Source organism: Phoenix dactylifera, chromosome 8 (genome assembly GCF_051530095.1).
Source record: "Phoenix dactylifera cultivar Ajwa chromosome 8, Ajwa_hap1_PhDact_Kaust_v1.1, whole genome shotgun sequence".
Taxonomy (NCBI): Eukaryota; Viridiplantae; Streptophyta; class Magnoliopsida; order Arecales; family Arecaceae; genus Phoenix; species Phoenix dactylifera.
The window spans coordinates 4,663,792-4,683,234 of record NC_143197.1 but is presented as its reverse complement, the minus strand read 5'-3'; the positions used below and the strand labels follow the sequence as shown (position 1 = coordinate 4,683,234).

Sequence of the window (19,443 nt, the reverse complement as noted above, 5' to 3'; positions counted from 1 at the left end):
GAAGAATGTCTATGGCAAGAACGGGAAGAAAGATAAATGCAATTAACTAGGATAAATGTAATTAACTATTGCTAAAGCTTAAATGATTCATATGAAAATGAAAATCATGTCTAGACAAAGTGAATGTGTCCAGTCTCCTCTAATTAGTAATCACATTTTGGAACTAGAAAGCAGGGTTCTTTCTTAAAATGTACAGGCCTTGCTTGCCAAACAAGAGCACCCGCATTCAGCTTAAAGAATCACGATCATCAATCGGTCAAATTGGAAATTATGCAGGCTAAAGAACAAAGACGGGCAAACAAATTACTCAAGATAGGTCCACAATGCTTACTGATATTAAAATGAACATATGCAAAGTAGGTATATATGCACAGGATTGTTGGTTTGATAGTTGTCAGCGAAGTTCCTCGTGGGCATCCTCCATATCAAACCACCTTCAAAACATTCCTATTTTTTTCTTTTTCTTTTTCTTTTGGGAAACTGAGCCATTTGGCAAGCAGATCAAAACCCTAAGGGAGATGCTGTAGTGACTTTTTATGGCACAAAATCTGAAGAAGCTTACATGGGAATTAGTCCAACCACACCTGACTCTCAGGAGCTACACGGGCACTTTCATTGCAAAGAGAGATCCAAAGTCGATCTAATTTTATCAGTACATGTAGCTCATAATTCCCCATATATCCAGATGGTACACAAATATGACAACTTCCCCCAGCTGAACTGATGCAAATATTACCAAGAATATGGTAGTCCAGATTCCTTCCCATGCATCTCCATATCTCCACTCAGTATAGCTCCAAATAGTAAGGCAGATCTTCTCCCATGCAGTTTCTTTCAAATCTCAATGATGTCCGAATATTCGCAGGTGGAACATGTCTCCACAGACACACTAGGAACTATTCAATTTAAGGGATCACAAGACACAAGTTACTATTGTCCCAATGGCGAACATCCGGTGAGTGCCATATTATGCACAACATGACCATTACTGGACTTCTCCTCTGTGTTACTGGAAGTGCCATAACTAACAGGAGAAGCATCAATTGCTACTTCCACACCATCTTTCCTATCAAGACCAGAGGAATCCTTAATAACCTGAACTTCTTCAATAGGATCAGTAGAAACCTCAATGTCCATCACAGAAGAGTGCTTATCTGCACTTGGGTTAACTCTGCCAGTGTCTGAACTTGTTTGTGCATTGCTAGTAGTTTCTTCTAGAGCCCTACCATTATCATCATCTATTTTCTCCCTAATATCAGCACTAATCTTCTCTTCAGCTTGAGCAACATCCAAGAATTGGTCAATGCAAACATTGTCCCTGGAATTATTAGTAGCAAAAATGGAGCAAGGTCTCAAGTCCATTTCCGAAATGTTGTTCACATTGGCATCCACTTCCTTACCATCAGGGTTACAAGATCCACTGTTTGACATTCCATTTGCTCCATCAACATCTCCATCAACCTCAGCACAACCATTACGGTCAGCTAAAATTCTTCCAATTGTCATGCCTTTGTTACCATTATTCTCCACAATATCTCCAATCCTACTGCCTACTGCCTCATCATTCTGGTCAAGATTGGCATTCTCAACAATGCTGCCCTGATACTCGTGGACAATCAGCTGATTCTTTTCAGTACCATCACAGACACCGTTGCTGACCTCGACAGAGTCAATAACCATAGGATCAGAGGAATGAGCTTCTGAAACTTCATTTATTATTTTGTTGTCCCTTAAAACACCAGATACTTGGAAAGCATCCTCTTCCTCTGCAAGACCATTCAAAACTCCAGAACCTGATGCAGTCGGGAAGACCTGAAGGTGGTTATCAATATCCATCATTTTTTCAGCAATGGAGTTCTGGAGAGCACTATCACCAACTTGATCAGTATTTGTTACATGAATAGTGTCATAGTCACTGCAAGCATCTATTGAAGTGTCACTTCTGTCTAACAAATTTCCTGTTTCATTCTCTGCACAGTTACTTGCAGTCATATCATCAATGGCCAATTGCTCAGTGGGCAACAACCTAGTTGGAACCTCAACAGATTGCATAACAGTGTCTGGCCCATTGTCGCTGATACTTTCCACTGCAGTTCTATTCTTCTCAGCAACAGAATGGCTATTATTTCCCGAACCTTCATCCCTGTTGTCAGAAACTGACTGGCACTCATTTATCAAATCTGTATTAGCATTGTCAAAGTTTTCAGTGGCAGATACTCTCTGATCATTAGTTGTTTGCTCCTCCCTTGGACCTGATGTATTTGAGGCAGCGACACTATTTTCCAGGTCAAATAGAGAATTTAACTGTGTCTGAACACAAACAGCCAAAGCAACTGCATGGTCACGGATTACAGAATCATGCGGTGGGCAGTTAAGTATACTCATCAAAGTCCGGTTATATTCGAAGAGACTTGTTGATGACACAGCCAATCCCCTATCACGATATATCTTAGTCGACTTGATTACATGTTTACAAAGATTTCCCATCATCGACCAGCTACAGTCACAAATAGCAAATTCGGAACCTGGATTCAATACAGTATGTACCTTTTCTCGATCTTTCTGACTAACTACTTTGGCACAGTTACCATCTAATACAACATCTGAGTCAGGAATCTGCAATGCCTGGCGCCATGATGTTAAACCACTTTTCCACTCATCTTTCCAGTAACGGGAAAAAATGTCTTTCCCAGAATACTCATCCAGCCAGTAATAAGAATGTACCTTGGTTCCTAACTTATCGACCAGCCAATCTGCACGCTGGTAAACACTTGAATTTTTTTCATTTAACAGCCTCAGTTTCAGTAGGTGATGATAGCACTCGATGGCTGCAGAAACCTCTGAGCTAGCAAGAGGAAGCGCTTTTAAGGCAGCAGTCCATACACCTACAAGATTTACAAGAAAAAGGGAGTGAGATTCAATTAGCATCTTCAGAGGATGAATACTAAAATACAATTTGACTGAATAGACAGAGACAAACCGATTCTGGGAAACCATATCGCCTTAAAGTAGTCCAAAAAATCTGAACAATCAACAAAATCTTCAAGGAAAGCCTCAAATAAATGCATATCACCACTTCCTCTGCAAATACTGGATATGGCTTCTCCAAGCCTTCTTGACATCATTGCACGCATCTCTGGTGCTGAACATTTTTCCATCAAGTTTTTACGCCATGCATGATGAACACGCCAGAAGCTGATCAAAATTGAACATTGGAACACCTCCCTGCATTAGCATAGACAGGTCAGAGATTACGAACCTTGCTTACTTAAAACAGCCAACACAAGGGTAACAATAGTAATAACCTGATGGTAAGCACATCTGCTGAAGGATCATCAACAATGAAACCACCCAACTGCCATGTCGGATCTTTTGAATGAACTCGATCATATAGGGCACCAATCCATCTATGTATCCCACCATTCGCAAAGTTTGGTGTTATAATCCAAGCTACTGGGATTGCATTGTTGTTTGAGTCAAAAACAAGGAGACTGTATATGGGATACTACAATTATGAATCAAGGACAAGTGTCAGAACTCAATGTGCACAAGCAACACATTATCTAATTAAAACAGCAAGAATGCGAACTGCACAGACCTTTAACTTGTTTGTGCCAAACCTTGAATCAGATGCTAGAAGACTCCTGTTGCCAAAGCGAATCATCTGCTGAAGCTGCCATTCCGTCTGAATACCCAGAACAAAAGGATCTGTTTCAGAGAAGTCCTCATAAAAGAAAATGTGATCCCGGTGGTTTTCAATCCACATGCCAATGCTCAGAGCGTCATCAGGGTCCAGCTCATACATGGAACGCCTGATCTTCCTCTCCAACCTCCGGACATACCTATGGGTGAGAAGATCATCTCTATTAGATGGTCCACCCTGCTTCTCTACCATTTCAGTGTGTCTCTGCATGATGGTTTCCACAGGAACACCAACATAGAGCAAAGACATAATCTGAAGACGAAGCTCATCTGAAATGTAAGGTGCAAACATTGCCCGTGTTCCAACAGCCTTCTTGTCCATGGGGCCATGGCAGGGGTTACCTTTTTTGTCCACATGCTTATCTTGATTATATATGATAAGCGCAACTGATGGTTCAGCTATTAGTCGCTTCACAATGAAATGGCAGACACAGCCTCTCTTTGTATTTGGCCGGCCAGCAGGAGTCTTCCTCTTAGCAGTATAATTCCTGCTGGGACGAACAACACCGCCCTTTCTATGATCATCTGGACCAAAGGAACACCAATACCTGCATTCAAATGCATCTATCACAATACCAGAAGTGATGGGACAAAGTGTAGTGTTTGAATCTTTCTTGTGTAAGTGCCAATCCTCTCTCTCATAAATAGCAAAAGATTCATGACATAAAGTTTCATCAAAGGTTCACATAAAACCACAAGCCACATTACTAATGAATACCGATGACATTCTTAGACATCTTAGACAATAAAAGCATGGTTTGTATCTCTATTTCAAGCACCAATCCTCTCTTACAAACAACAAAGGTTGATGGCATAAAATTTTACTGTAAGGTGCAAACGGTGTCACAGTCAAATTACCAATTAGTGTTTACTAACTTCTTAGACATCTTAGACAATATCGATCTAGTTAACAAGCATTTATTCAATGAGAGGACCAGTTTAGAGGAATTGAGAGATGAGATGAAAGCATAAGGAGGCAGAAAACAGAAAAGTATGGTTATGAGGCATAGCAAAGCAAAGTACCAAAGAAAAGCTATATTAGCAAGTATAAAAGTACACGGCTTTGAAGACAGATACGCTACAGTCATATCAGCACTTGCGCACTCCAGAGGTTTTCTTTTTAAAATAGGGTTTCACTTGGCAAGCATTCAAAAGATAAGTACTTACAAAATATATTCAAGAATCCCATCGACTTTTGGTTTGTAAGCCATCTCAGGAGGACGCCTTCTCCTTGCTTCAACATGGAATCTAGTGGGACACTCTTTATTATTAGATTCACCTCTTACAAAATCATTAACACGGGAGAAGGGAATGAGTGCAAGCCTATCCATCTGCTCTCTCCAGCCTTCCACTCTGGACCACACAATATCAGCAGCAGAAAACTCCAAGGTTGGTGGATTCTGCACCGGAAGTGTCAAAATCTCATCCCATCTAGCCATCTGCACAAACAAGAGATATCATACATAGCACAAGAAATGCTAGTAAACATTATTTTTTTCACAGAAAGCTAAATTACTTGGAAAAATCATGACTTTCCACATTTTCGAATAGAAGTATTCTGAAACCCCTCATTAACAGATTTTGTCCAAGCCGGAGAAAGTATTATTGGGACCTCAGTATTAACCTTGTTCCTCAGTTTTTCAAACTTTACGTGCCTACAAACTCTAGTCAATTTTTTCCTCGTATCAGATTGTACAGCGCTATACCAGGAGTACAATTAATACCGTACTGGTGGCAATCTAATACTCGCTACAAGGGATGTACCAAGTGTCAGTACCATAAACAGACCCATACCAACACAATACAAACATGGTATTAATATAGGTATTGAAACCCGAACTATGACGCTTGCTCTAGTTATAATATAATACAACATAGCAAGAATCATTTTAACCCAACTACAGGCAAGTTAATGATTATGATTAAATAAAACAGATAGTAACATATTATTTGTCAAAAGTTGCCAAAGAAGAAACTGTTGAGTTTAGAGACCAACCAAAAGAGAAACATTGCAGCTCATTAAGCAGACTACACTGACACAATATATTATGTCAAATCCGAATAAAATTTAATGAATTGTAATTCCCTGACTATTTAGGATTTTGTTGACTGGCCAGATCCCTGCTGGAAATGTGAAGCAGATTTCTTAGTCCAAGAACCTCAAAACATCGAGAGAGCAACAATCACCAAGCAATTACAGGCTACCAAGAACAAAATCTAGATTACTCCTAAATGCTCCTCGAGCCAGGAAATTCCTCCACTTTTTCTAATTACCCCAAAACATAGAGACAACTAATAACAAGAGGTTATGAGTCCTATAAAAAAAATATCCCAAATAAAAGAGGCATATTCATAGAAGCTTATAAATTTATGAATTTTGGGAAAGCAACACTAGTGATTCTTTAAACATCAAAAACACAATTGCTCATGCCTTGTTAATAAGATGCCATAAAACATTGTGCCGCAGTTTCCTGAAATTATCAATAGTACATAAAGCTTATAAATTTATGAATTTGGGAAAGCAACACTAGTGATTCTTTAAACATCACAAATACAATTGCTCATGCCTCGTTAATAAGATGCCATAAAAAATTGTATCGCTGTTTCCTGAAATTATCAATAGTACATAGACAAGAGATTCACAAAAGAAGTGTACCTTTGCACAGGAGAAGTGACAAAAGTTTGATTCCAGGAACCACACTTATTCATATCCAAACTTAATTAAAAAATCTGTCTAAAATTTGAATGCCCTAAATTCTGAAGTTGCTTTTAGAATCAAATAATAAGGTGAAATTAGTTTTGTACATAAGTTGTACATATACAAAATTATCATACTCCTAAGAAATAATACTAGCACATCTACTAATTTGAGAATTAATTAACATAAGGCTTTATTTCATACTTTGAGTTTCATTTTACAGAAAGTGATAGCATACAGCATTGGCGATGGTTGATTTGGTTTGAACTTAAGACGGTTAGAACTTAAGATCAGAGAAAATAAAAAGAAAAACTCTATTTTATCATCCGGGGAACAAAAACTAAGAGCTACTGATAATTATGAATCAGTAAACAATCAACATATAAAAAGAAAGCCAAGAACAGGAAATAGGAACCCAAGTTAGACAAAGTCATATAACATAAGAACAATCGCCAACCTCACACCCTAAAACACAAAACCCGAAACACCACATGGTGAAAGCCTAACCCCAAAAAAAGACGGAAACAAATGCTAAAGCCCAAAAATGCCAATACCATATTTTCTTGCCTAAATTCCAAGAATATTTTTCCAGCAGAGACCGAAAAGTTCCTAGTGTAACAATTCAATCAGTGAAAAGGTGGGCAAAAATTAAAATTTTCTTGCTAATCAAACTTCGAACAGAGGAACTGTTAACTTGTTCTAATGACTTAATAAAATTTCGATATCTTTTCCTCTATAATTCCAACAAGAAAGAGCCGCTAACATCACCCACAAAACTAGGGCAAATCCAAAGCTACATAGAACGACCATGTAAAGGTTCGTACCCACCTCTCTATTTATTTTCTTCTTCCGATTACTCCTAACAGTATAGCTTTTTATCAAATATCACAACATTTATTAAAGAAAACAAACAAAGAGACAAAAGAGAGAGACCTTTTTTGCTTCTTTTTTTCTTCCGTTATCTTCTCCTTTCTTTCCTAGGTCTTCTTGGCCGAGAGAGGGAAAGAGAGAGGTCGGAACTCGGAAGGAGAGGGTACAAGGGTTTGGGGTTTGGCTTGACCGGCACCGTCGGGCCGAGCCTTACTAATAAAGAGAGAAAGTGCCAGGCCCGGCAAAAGGAATCTGGGCCCCACCCAACCCAAGCCTCAGCCCATCTGCATCCAATCCATTTGCAGCCCAAGTTATTTTAAAGTTATTTAAGAATTTAGAGCATATCGGCCGTTAGATCGGGCGACTTCCCCTCTTCTAATCCATCCGCCTTCTCTCTCTCCGGCGAGCCTCTCTGTTCGCTCCATTCGGTTCGCAATGGCCGCCGTCTCTTCGGTGCGACTACCCTTCTCTCCATGGCTCCTCTCGAGCCCTAGCTCGCTCGCCCTCCTTCGAAACTCTAGCTCATCTTGCTTCCTTCCAAACCGCAGAATTTTCAGGGTTTTATGCTCTTCTTCTTCTCCTCCTCCTCCTCCTCCGTCCACCGATCATGGCGGAAGGAGATGGGAATCCTTCCGCAAGAAGAAGGTCGTCATGCGTGTCGGATATGTGGGAACCGATTACAGAGGTAGCTCCATATTAACTTTCTCTCTTTGCTAATATTTTTCTATTGTTGATGCCGGTCGAAGTAATTTTATAATTTTTGTAACGTTGATAATCTTTGGTTTTGTAGGTCTTCAGATGCAGCGAGATAGCCATTCTTTATCAAGTAAGAGCACGAAGAATAATCTTCCTGAATTTTTTTTGATAGTTAAAATAAGATTTTCTTGCTTGTGGATATATTCTTTTGCTAAAGTTGTAATCTTTCCCTTATCTGAAATTAAAATGGAAGTGGTAATGGTATTTGTTAAGATGAAAATCTTTTGAGAGTAGCTCAGATTTTATAAAGATTGCATCTTGCGGAAATCTTGCCCAGCTTTGATATTTCTGCATATATACTGGTCTTGGAAGGTCCTTTTCTGTTTTCTTGCTCGTTGTTTGTGTACTGTGTGACAGTATTGATGGCATTACGCATTTTATCAGCTTAGCGTGGATGGGCCTTTGCTAAAGCTTTCCAATCTTGACGTGTAGCAATTGAAGGAGAATTGGAGTCTGCTATCTTCAAGGCAGGTGGGATTCGTGACAGTAATTATGGGAATTTGCACAAAATTGGGTGGGTCAGGAGTAGCAGAACTGATAAAGGAGTAAGAGATCACATGCAAACCTGCTCCTTTATTTAAATATAACATGACATTTCCCTTTATTTTTGTTGTTCAGTTGTTAATAAGATGCACTGTTGTCATCATTCAGGTAACTGCATTCCCGAACAATATTCTCCGAAAACTGAATTTCTACTTCAAAATTAGTTGACGTTTCAAAAAAATAAAAAAGAAACATGGGCCTGCTATAGCCTCTTCTTTATCAGCAGACTTCTGAAATTTCCAAATGTCTGTTAAAGTTCTCTTTCATAAATGTATCTTGAAAATCTTCACAAATGCAGTCTTAATGGATAGATATCTATCTAGTAATAACCTTGTTATCATACCTAGAAATCAATTGATATCAGAAATAAAAAAACAAGGTAAAAATTTTCTTATAGTTCATGTGAACGCTCTTTTCACTTTCTATATTTCGACTATGGTTGCATATGTATATCTTTACACATTTATGCTGCTTAAGAATCAGAATTCCAATTAATGTGATATTCCCAGCTGCATCTAATGAATAGCACCAATGCTTATTTTTACACCATCTCCAATAATTGCAACTAGAATTTTGGTACATTTGATGCATGCAAGAGGATTTGGTCAATGGCTGTATTTCCATTGACAATGAGAGAAAGATATAAGATGGTCTTAGGAGAAAAAAGGGCATCCAACAGGAGCTTCACCGCTTAAGATATGAGATGCCACCATGTGTGTAAAAGGCTTCAGTTGCCACCAACCTCCCATGGCCTGACTTTTATGCTTTGCATTACATATAGTAGAAGATAGAAAATATCCCCTTCATTACAATCCTTATACTTCTCATTTCTTAAATCAACAAAACAAAGTAATCATTCCTTGAAGTGTACCTCCTAAGATAGTAAGATGTATTAATGCAATCTCTCCCACCATAATAATCCACACATCGAAAGAACAAAAAACCTTTACAGCACCTCTCATTTATTTTAAATGCAACTGTCACTTGCATCTTTGGATATGTTTGTGGTTCTAATATTGCTGTTGCTTTAGTTCCTTTTTTTCTTTTGACCTGTTATTAGTTGTTTTAAATGTGATTAATAAAAAAGAGTAATTGACTTCTTATTTGTTCTAAACTCAACATATCTTAGGTGCATTCCTTGGCGACCATGATCTCATTGAAGATGGAGATCCCTGAACATGCATGGAGGGATGATCCTAGTGGCATGGTTCTTGCAAATTGTGTTAACTCTAACCTACCCAACAATGTCAGAGTTTTCAGTGTATTACCATCCCAAAAGTGAGAACTAGTACCTGAATTTTTTTTTATGAGTTAATTTATATGCCTTTTTACCAAACTAAGGGAAATTAAAAATGGCATTAAAAAAAAAAAATATCGTGTAACTGTATTCTGAAATTTGTGTCTGTTTGACACAAATTACCTCACAAAATCCTGAAAACATGCATGTTTTGTTATTCATTTTTTTAGCCTTATTTTGGATGTTACTATATTGTTAGTTTCTCAACAAGTTGATGTAACCTGAAAGAAAATATATACAACATATACTACCATACCTTGGAAGAAACTCTTATATCTTTGATAGTCCTGGCAAAAAAAAAACAGCTCTTACCTCAAATTACTTTGTTGCTTTTATTCCTTCTCTCATAATTCTTAGTTGCCAGCCTTCTATTTCTGTGCACTTCATTGTGGATACATATGCCTTACATGCTTTGTTTGCTCAGGTGAATCCGAACAATCCCCATGTCACAGTCATAGTGTTTTACTAGGAGATACATGCAAAAAAATACATGCATGCATAAATAGTGAAGCCATTACTAAATATCACCTTCATCACAGTTTTCAATAATTCCAAATTTGTGAGTGCACAGTTGTGTTATCTAGCTGCTTCAGCTTTTTAAAATTCTGAAGTGCCAGAACTTAGATACATACACGAGTTGATAGCATGCCACTTCGTGGCACTCTGGAGGAATGGGATATCTTTTTTACTTCAGCTAGAAGTCTTGGTACTTGGCGCTTCCTGTCAAGAACACCTTATTGCAATTGTGGATGCTTGTTTTTTTTCCATTCATAATAGTGAAAAAAGTGGACTTTCTGGCATCTCTTTTGGTGAAGTGTCACATCTAATTCTTCTTCCTTTTCTTATTGTTATAATGGTATAAATATAACTTTTAGTTAATTAGAATTGCTAATGACCAGTAAACTTACCTGGTCATCAGTATATCTCCATATATTTATATTTTTCATATTTGTAAATTAAATTGTATTTCACAGTAGGGTCTCTATTTCAGGATTTTGGAGGTTAAAGTGCCTAAGACTGCTACTTGGCGATCTGTCAACTGACATCTTTTCTCGTCTGTGTTATAGCTTATATACTTTCAACCCTTTCCAAGTTATACAAGAGGAAAAGGGAATTAGACTATTGCCAAGTTCCTGAGATAGTTGATATAGTTTATGAAATGTATTGTGCAGACTGTTTTAGCAGTACCGAAACTCTTACTAAAGCAGTAAACATGTTTACTTTTCGCCTTTTCTCTTCCATGGTGATGACTGTATAAAGAAAAAATGACTCTATCTTAGCTTACGTCTCATTAGTTATTTTGTATTGATTTTTGTAGGAGTTTTGATGCAAGAAGGGAGTGTACTGTCCGCATGTATTCTTATCTCCTTCCTGCTGAAATTGTTGGGATCACTAGGGAATGCAGCTCTGCAGAAGTTGGCGACCATTTGTGTCAATTCAACAATATACTGAAAAAATTTGAGGTATATGTTTGTTGTTGGCTTTTGCATGGAATTTTAATTTTTCCATTCATTTTGTCAAGTTAGTGGTTGCATATATAGATTTATACACATTGATCCATATACTTCTGCTTTTTTTTTCCACTTACATCCCGAAATAATTTTTCATGCATCCATGAATATAACTAATGATTAAGGCCCTGTTTGGGGGAGCTGTGGGCAGTAGAGCTGTTGGAAGTAGAGCTGTTGGAAGTAGAGCTGTTATAAAAAGCTGTTTGTTGTTTGGTAACTACATTTGTAAAGTGCCGTGGCACTTTAACATATATTTGGTAAACAAACTGAGAAAGTACTTTTGTATGACAAAATTACCTTAAAGGACATTGCATAGTATTATACAACAGAACATAAATATACGATATAGTATAATATTATTGTAATATAAAATAATATTATTATAATATAGCATAATAGTAATATAATTATTAGAGTAAATTAATTTTTGATAATATAACATAATATTAAATTATTTAATATAACTTATTAATGTATTATGATATAATGTAATATATATATTATATTTATAGTACAATACATTAATAAAGGTATAAAATATTAAAATTATTAGTATAAATTAATTTTTCATAATATAACATAATATTAAATTATTTGAAATAACATATTAATATATTATGATGTAATGTAATATAATATAATATAATATTTATAGTATAATACAATAATAAAGGTACAAAATATTATAATTATTAGTAAAAATTAATTTTTTATAATATAACATAATATTAAATTATTTAAAAAACATGTTAATGTATTATGATATAACGTATTATGATATTATATTTATAGTACAATACAATAATAAAGGTATAAAATATTAAAATTATTAGTATAAATTAATTTTCTATAATATAACATAATATTAAATTATTTGAAATAACATATTAATGTATTATGATGTAATGTAATATAATATAATATTTATAGTATAATACAATAATAAAGGTACAAAATATTATAATTATTAGTAAAAATTAATTTCCCATAATATAACATAATATTAAATTATTTAAAATAACATATTAATGTATTATGACATAACATATTATGATATTATATTTATAGTATAATACAATAATAAAGGTATAAAATATTATAATTATTAGTATAAATTAATTTTCCATAATATAACATAATATTAAATTATTTGAAATAACATATTAATGTATTATGATGTAATGTAATATAATATAATATTTATAGTATAATACAATAATAAAGGTACAAAATATTATAATTATTAGTAAAAATTAATTTCCCATAATATAACATAATATTAAGTTATTTAAAATAACATATTAATATATTATGATATAACGTATTATGATATTATATTTATAGTATAATACAATAATAAAGGTATAAAATATTATAATTATTAGTATAAATTATTTTTTCATAATATAACATGATATTAAATTATTTAAAATAACATATTAATGTATTATGATGTAATGTAATATAATATTATATTTATAGTATAATACAATAATAAAGGTATAAAATATTTTAATTATTAGTGTAAATTAATTTTTCATCCTCCGAATGACCATTTATCTCTCTAACAATTTTTCTTGCGGAAGGGAGTCTGACGGCTAGGATTCTTGACTCCAGCAGATTTTTAGGTTTATAAAGGGACAAACAATGTAATTATTATATTTTAATATGGGCATTTTTGTCAAAAATACAGCTTTCCAACAAAGCTGAATATAGCATTTTCGTAAAGCTCCAAATTGGAGCTTCCCCCCAAAAGCTGTTTTCAGCTTCCTGCAAAAGCTGAAACAGCTTTTCAGAAATTTTACCAAACACCATTTTTTATCTAAAAGTACTTTTGGAGGGCCAGAAAGTGCTTTTTGGCCCTCCAAAAGCTCCCCCAAACAGGGCCTAAGTATTCATGGAATAGCTAGCTAGTTCAAATTTATTTCCAGATCCAACTTTACAAGGGTAAATATTTACCTATGCTTTTTTTTGTTTTGTTTTCTGAAAAGCTTTCTTATATGTAAGGAGGTGGTAGCTGAGTTTGCACAGGATAGTCTAAGTACATGGTTGCATATTATGAATAAAAAAAATGGAGAGCCAGTCTTATTAAAATGTTTGTAGTATTAGATCAGAATTGAGACATTCATATAGAACTAAAATATCTTAAAAGACTTGCATCGATACCATTTTCAAGTGTGTAAGAAATTTAGAAATTTTCCACATGCTGTTATTGGAGTGCATGCTTGTCATGAGTGTCTAAGGAATACGAAAAAAATTCATAATCTAATAGCATACAGTAGTTGATCCTTAGAAAACTAACATCCATAGTGTCTTTTATGGTTGCCTTGCAGGGAGAGCATCCTTTCCATAACTACACAGTTCGTTCCAAATATAGGAAAAAACCTCCAAAGAAGGGGCACATAATCAGAAGATCAAGACTTGCTGAGGATTCATTGGCTGCTGGTGTTGAAGAAAATGATTATCTGGGAAGTTCTGAGGTTGTGGAGGCAGAACCTGATAAATGTGAAGAACATCCAAATATTCTGTGTAAAAGTGACTCTGATGAGGAAGTATATGATTCATCAGGAAAACTAAAGGGTGATTTTAGAGACTCAGAATCCCATATAACTGTTCGTGCAAGATGGCTCCATGAGCCTGATGAAATGGATCGACTCAGTGCATCCCATTTCAGAAAGATCATTCGCTGCTCATGTGGACAGCTGGAGACATCTTCAGGAATTAATTACATCGAGCTGTCCATATGGGGGGAATCCTTCATGCTACATCAGGTAAGCTAAATACCATGGTGACACAGAAGCTTACAATTTCCACATATTATCTTCTGAAAAAAAACTTATGACACAGTAAACATTGTTATTTAACAAACATCCCTAAGTATTTAGGAGATTGCTAGCTAGGTTGCCATCTTTCCCTTTAAACCAGTCTGACATTTGCAATGCAAACATCATTTAAATTTGCTTCACAATCATTTTCTCATTCTACTGCAGGAGCCCATTTTAGACTTTTCATAAATCTGAGATCCAACAGGTCATTATCCTTTATGTGCACTGCATTGTGTATTTTGACTTAAAAATCTTTTCTTAATTTGGACAACATATGAACAAGTTTCAAGCAACCATATCAACTGAGATATCAGCCACGATGGAGAACTGAGCTTAAAAGTAAATATAGACGGTGGATGAGTGAGTTTCAAACAACCATATCAACCAAGATCCACCATGATGGAGAACAGGTCATTATCCCATATGTGTATGTATGTGTGTATTTTGACATTTCTTTTCATAATTTGGACAATAATTAGTGAGTTTTCAAACAACCATATTTTCCAAGATATTGACCATGATAGAGAACTGTTCTTAAAAATAAGTAGTAAAATTTTCCACTCATCTTCAACTGAACTAACATATAGGATAATGACCTGTTTTGTAGTAAGTGAAAAAGCATGACCTTTTACTTTAATAATATCTGGGTTCCTTCATCTGAGCATGTGCATATCTTAATCCAAGTCATAAGAGTGCTTCACTTTTGTTTCCATCACAGATCCGGAAAATGGTAGGGACTGCAGTGGCCATAAAGCGGGGTTTGCTACCGGAAGATATCATAGAGTTGTCTTTGGCGAAGTTTTCTCGCATTGTTCTACCCCTTGCTCCTTCCGAAGTTCTGATCCTTAGGGCTAACTGTTATTCTGTGAGAAACCGCCCTGGAAACATCACACGGCCCGAGATGCAAATAATGGTTGAATCTGAACAAATCCAGAAATCAGTTGATGAATTCTACTCTTCTGTGCTGTTGCCTCAGTTATCCAAGTTCTTGGATCCATCCAAATCCCCATGGAATGAATGGGTGGATAACTTGGATGCAAACACAAGCATTTCAGACACAGAGCTTGATGAAGTCAGAACTTCATGGAAAGTATGGAAAGAAGATTTCTTAAAAGTGAAGGAAAAACGTTTGAGTCATAGCGGTGCCTGTATTTAATTCACCGGTGAGTGTGCAATAAGGTATGACTTCACTCCCCAATTTTTTTCAATCTGGGTTAAGACATTTTTGTCCCCTTCCAGTGCTTATGATCTTACTGCAGTTGTGAACACCGGAATCTTGCTCCGTTGTATCGTTGCAGATGCATGTATGATCTATGCTAAGAGTCTGATAGGTTTAGCATTAACATTACCTTTTTGTACAAGAAAATGTTGTATAATCCATCTTTCAGTCGAAAGGCTAGTCACCACTGTCTAATGCCCTGATTGATTCAATAAAGGGGTCCTAAAATAATGTTAGGTTCATCTCTCCCTCTCCTTGAGCTTTTGATGTTTTATGCAAATGCATGAGTTAGTAGAGATGCATCTCCATTATGTACTAAATTTTGTTTGAGGCATTTTTTAGTACTTTGGACTCGTGATATTACCAGAATTTCTCAGTTGCATTGGACTGCAGACTTATTGGATTGTGACAATGTGCCCATAACCCATTTTAAATATTTTCTATGCCATATTTGTTTCCTGTCATGCCCCAAACCATCACTCGAGCTGGTTATTTCTTGTCATGCCCCAAACCATCACTTGGGCTGGGTGCTCAACACTGCCGCACATTCCACGGGGCGTGACCCTAGGAAATATACAAGATCTTGAGACCTGCATAAAATCTCAGTGATGCCGGAGAAGATATAACGTGTAAATAGCGTTTCAGAAATTAGATAACTAAACTACACATTGACGGATAAGCATGTGCTCGCTAAATGTGAGAATCCATGTGGGCGTGTGTTTAATTACACATCAGTTGGGTAGATTTGGATACTTATATAGGATTAAAAAACTCAAATAATATCTTCCGACTAGCCATTTTAGATGAAGTTTTAGATTGTGACAAATGGTATCGGAGCATATCCGGTCCATAATCTATATGGACTAGGGGACACTGCAGCACGGATTCATTGGGGCTAACTATGGGCCGATCGTAATGTTTGGAATTAGATTTGAATGAATTTGAATCCTTAGCCTGATGAGGACGTCAGGACTTGAATGGGGGGATATTTACTGGGTAAACTACAGTGATGGCTATTTACTGCATATCGTAATGAGGATCCGTGCGGGCGTGTGTTTAATTCCATATCAGTTATTTACTGGGTAAATCTTGGGTACTTATACATGATCAAGGAAAACAAATAATACCTTCCGGCTAGTCATTTTGGGTGAAGTTCTAAGTTGTTATACTAAGTATATGCATTCTAAAAATTCCAAAAGGTTATGATACATTCTAAAGTTTTCTCTCTCACCAGCGATCGGAGGCCGGAGAGGAGTAACTATCTTATGTCTTTTTGATAAAAGAAAAGGACATGAGCTGAAAATATATATATATATATATATAAAGTGAACTCTTCTACACTATGTGTTTTGCACTGTAGAGAGCTGTGCAGCTCTGAATGACCGCCATATCATTCGATCATGACCAACCTTACATGCATTAATTTGTAATTTAACTGTACTAAATGTGCCCATCCAAATACGAAATAATACTAGCATGGTGCATTAGTATATCTGGAATACAATTTTCCTTCTGGCCGGGTTAAGTTTAAACCATGTACTCTCTGTCCGTCTCTCCCTCGCGTAACGGTGGGCGGAAGCCCAACCGCATTTCACAAGTAGCTTGAAGTGCCCTGCATTTAGGTCGCAGGAAGCCGTTGTTGTGGTCAGAACCATTGGTCTGGGTTCCACCTACACTAACCCAGTTGTAATGTTTCGCAAACCACGTGTTGGGAGGACAAGAGCTTTCAAGCTAATCCTGCGGCCATGGCTGAACTAGAAAGACCCCCTCCATCCTCGTTCGACCTCCTGCGATTTGGCCCGTTACTCATGCTTACGAATAAAATGGTGAAAAGGCGCTTCATGTTTGTCGGAAAGTGGGAAAGAGCTTAAACCGAAGGCGGCACGCCACTGGTTTTCAATGTTCATCCCAGGTATCAGGTTTAAACCCTGGGGCACCTACTCTTTTTTAGCACTCACTTCACTCTCCTCTCTGCGTCTCTCTCTCTCTCTCCATTTCCTGTGTCTTCTCGGGATGGGTTCCTTTCAGGCATGGGTCTCCGAGCACAAGCTCGCCGGTGTTGGTAAGGAAAACATCTTACGATCTGGCTTCTTCTTAATGAGCAAGAAAAACTTGGTGTAGTTTAGGTCCATGGAGAGCCATTGGCTAAAATGGAGTCCTGATTCTTTTCAGGAACTCTATGGGCTGCAGCCTTGGTGGCGTCCTTAGCTTACTCGCGTAAAAGATCGCCGCACAAGACCAGTATCCGGCTGATCCATGCTAGGTATACTTGTTATCAGGATAATATTCTTGTTGAAGTTGGAAGTGAAGGTGATCACAGTTTTGTTGTTTGTGGTGGTGGTGGTGGCCGGTGCAGGATGCATGCGCAAGCCCTGACCCTTGCAGTGCTCTCAGGTGCAGCATTGAAGCATTACTACGAGACCAAGTTCGCCGTGGATGACAACAAAAACTGAGTCCCCTGATGCTCTCGCTAGATGCATGATTCCATGGAATGGTGACTCATGAAGCGTCTCTCAGTGATATCATGTTGGTAGAGATAGGTAGGGTGCATGGTAGATGCATTTTGTTAGCTTTAGCTTGTGGGGATGGCATGTCGTGCATAACCAAATGTGCAGCGGGGTTATGATGATCAGAATATAAGCTGCAGTTTGCTAAAATAATGATATTTGTGATCATGCATATCTTTTGAATTTGGAAGTTATGATTATGTGTATTTGATTGTTTTGTTGTGCGGAAAACTTAAAAGAAATTACTTGTGACCAGGGACTTCCATAGAATGTAAAGGATGTACCAGGATAATCACAAAAACCAATCATTTAACATTTACGGGCTCTGGAGGGTGGCAATTTTTGACTCAATCCATAAACTCGATCTGCAAATAATCCACTTTAAGTAGATTCGGATTTTACATAGAAGAATTTGGGAAGTAAGCAATTCAATCTGTCTAAACTTAATTATTAAATAGATTGGATTTAAGTTTAAAGTTCTTTGGTTCATTTAACCTATTTTGACCTATTTAATAATTAGGTTGGATCATGATCCGACCCATTTAACTTATTTAAGATCTGTTTAATCTATTTAAAATATACTTAATCTATTTTTATCTTATTTAATTGGATCTACTTAACTTGTTTAAATTTATTTAAACTGTTAAAAATCTACTTAACTTGTTTAATCCGTTTAACCTAACTCAACCAGTTTTGTTTAGTAGACGGATTATGTAGATCGGGTCGGATTACCTATTTAATAAATACATCGGATTCAGATATGAATATTTTACTTATTTAACAAACAACTCGGGTTCTGATTGACAAAGTTTCGATTCGATATGCATCCAATCCGACCTGTATGCAACTTGATCCAATCCGATTGCCATCCCTAATCATTCTGATTAGCAGCAGTGAGATCTTTGATTTATAATGATGGGACTTATATGTTATTTTTTTTTAAAAAAAAAGTATTATATTATAAGATAAAATTACTGTTTAACTATTAAAAACAATTTCTCAAGAAATACATTTGTATTTCTCAAGAAGGTTTTCGCTGGACTTTTCTTTGTAACCGGATCTGCACATTAGCTAGAATTTTTCAATTGAGAAGATATTACTGATGGTATCTATAATAGAAACAAAATACAATGAGGAGAAAAAAAAATATATGAAATACAATGAGTCTTGATAATAAATATATATTTCTTGAGATTAGTAAATCAAACAACTGGAATTATCAGTCCACTTCGATTTCTATCTTTATCTTCAGCAAGAAAAAATATAACCATTTTACTTCTATAGATTATTTTTAATTAAAAAAAATCATAACCATTTATCTTCTCACACGCGAAGCAGTGAAGGTTCAGTGAGAGCAGGTCATCCATGTTTCCTGCGGAAAACGTATTTATTTGGCAAGGATCGCAATGGAAAGGACCTCTGGATCAGGAGGCAGTGAAGATCACAAAGAAGTCTCGCTGGAGAATACCAATGAGAGCATTTCTGACATATTTTCATCTTAACATTCTTCCGATG

The 19,443-nt window shown here is 36.2% G+C and overlaps 3 protein-coding genes across 6 annotated transcripts; 2 read left to right on the top strand and 1 right to left on the bottom strand.

Moving 5' to 3' along the window:
- Positions 1-111: 111 nt before the first annotated feature.
- On the bottom strand, positions 112-7,562 carry LOC103702098 (uncharacterized). Its single transcript, XM_008784394.6, has 6 exons — positions 7,334-7,562; positions 4,870-5,141; positions 3,599-4,250; positions 3,306-3,505; positions 2,981-3,225; positions 112-2,885 (listed from the first exon to the last, which is right to left on the bottom strand). Exons 2-6 carry the CDS (start codon positions 5,139-5,141, stop codon positions 931-933), a joined length of 3,324 nt encoding a protein of 1,107 aa, XP_008782616.4. The 5' UTR covers positions 7,334-7,562; the 3' UTR covers positions 112-930.
- Positions 7,563-7,616: 54 nt separating this feature from the next.
- LOC103702097 (Pseudouridine synthase family protein) lies at positions 7,617-15,617 on the top strand. Of its 4 annotated transcripts, none has more exons than XR_015967815.2 (8): positions 7,617-7,955; positions 8,061-8,096; positions 8,459-8,571; positions 9,699-9,847; positions 11,185-11,329; positions 13,711-14,148; positions 14,368-14,612; positions 14,921-15,050. XR_015967815.2 is itself a non-coding variant. In XM_088702470.2 (8 exons), exons 1-7 carry the CDS (start codon positions 7,706-7,708, stop codon positions 15,356-15,358), a joined length of 1,569 nt encoding a protein of 522 aa, XP_088558596.2. In that variant the 5' UTR covers positions 7,617-7,705; the 3' UTR covers positions 15,359-15,381; positions 15,462-15,617. The 4 variants fall into 4 exon arrangements, 3 of the variants coding, with proteins under 3 accessions (XP_088558596.2, XP_089780830.1, XP_026658419.3); XM_088702470.2 differs by lacking the exon at positions 14,368-14,612 and adding an exon at positions 15,462-15,617 and having other exon boundaries at positions 14,921-15,381; XM_089924704.1 differs by lacking the exon at positions 14,368-14,612 and having other exon boundaries at positions 14,921-15,617.
- Positions 15,618-15,795: 178 nt separating this feature from the next.
- LOC120110168 (uncharacterized) lies at positions 15,796-18,378 on the top strand. Its single transcript, XM_039124347.3, has 3 exons — positions 15,796-17,483; positions 17,594-17,684; positions 17,778-18,378. The coding sequence occupies exons 1-3, from the start codon at positions 17,321-17,323 to the stop codon at positions 17,872-17,874; spliced, it is 351 nt and encodes a 116-aa protein (XP_038980275.3). The 5' UTR covers positions 15,796-17,320; the 3' UTR covers positions 17,875-18,378.
- The last annotated feature ends 1,065 nt before the right edge of the window (positions 18,379-19,443 follow it).

Coding starts and splice junctions, on each gene's coding strand:
- LOC103702098 (XM_008784394.6), bottom strand. CDS start 5,141: ATGGCTAGATGGGATGAGATTTTGACACTTCCGGTGCAGAATCCACCA. Junction 4,251..4,869: donor GGGATTCTTGAATATATTTT/GTAAGTACTTAT, acceptor ATTTGAATGCAG/GTATTGGTGTTCCTTTGGTC. Junction 3,226..3,305: donor GCAGATGTGCTTACCATCAG/GTTATTACTATT, acceptor ATGCTAATGCAG/GGAGGTGTTCCAATGTTCAA.
- LOC103702097 (XM_088702470.2), top strand. CDS start 7,706: ATGGCCGCCGTCTCTTCGGTGCGACTACCCTTCTCTCCATGGCTCCTC. Junction 9,848..11,184: donor AGTGTATTACCATCCCAAAA/GTGAGAACTAGT, acceptor TGATTTTTGTAG/GAGTTTTGATGCAAGAAGGG. Junction 11,330..13,710: donor ATATACTGAAAAAATTTGAG/GTATATGTTTGT, acceptor GTTGCCTTGCAG/GGAGAGCATCCTTTCCATAA.
- LOC120110168 (XM_039124347.3), top strand. CDS start 17,321: ATGTTCATCCCAGGTATCAGGTTTAAACCCTGGGGCACCTACTCTTTT. Junction 17,484..17,593: donor GCACAAGCTCGCCGGTGTTG/GTAAGGAAAACA, acceptor GATTCTTTTCAG/GAACTCTATGGGCTGCAGCC. Junction 17,685..17,777: donor ATCCGGCTGATCCATGCTAG/GTATACTTGTTA, acceptor TGGCCGGTGCAG/GATGCATGCGCAAGCCCTGA.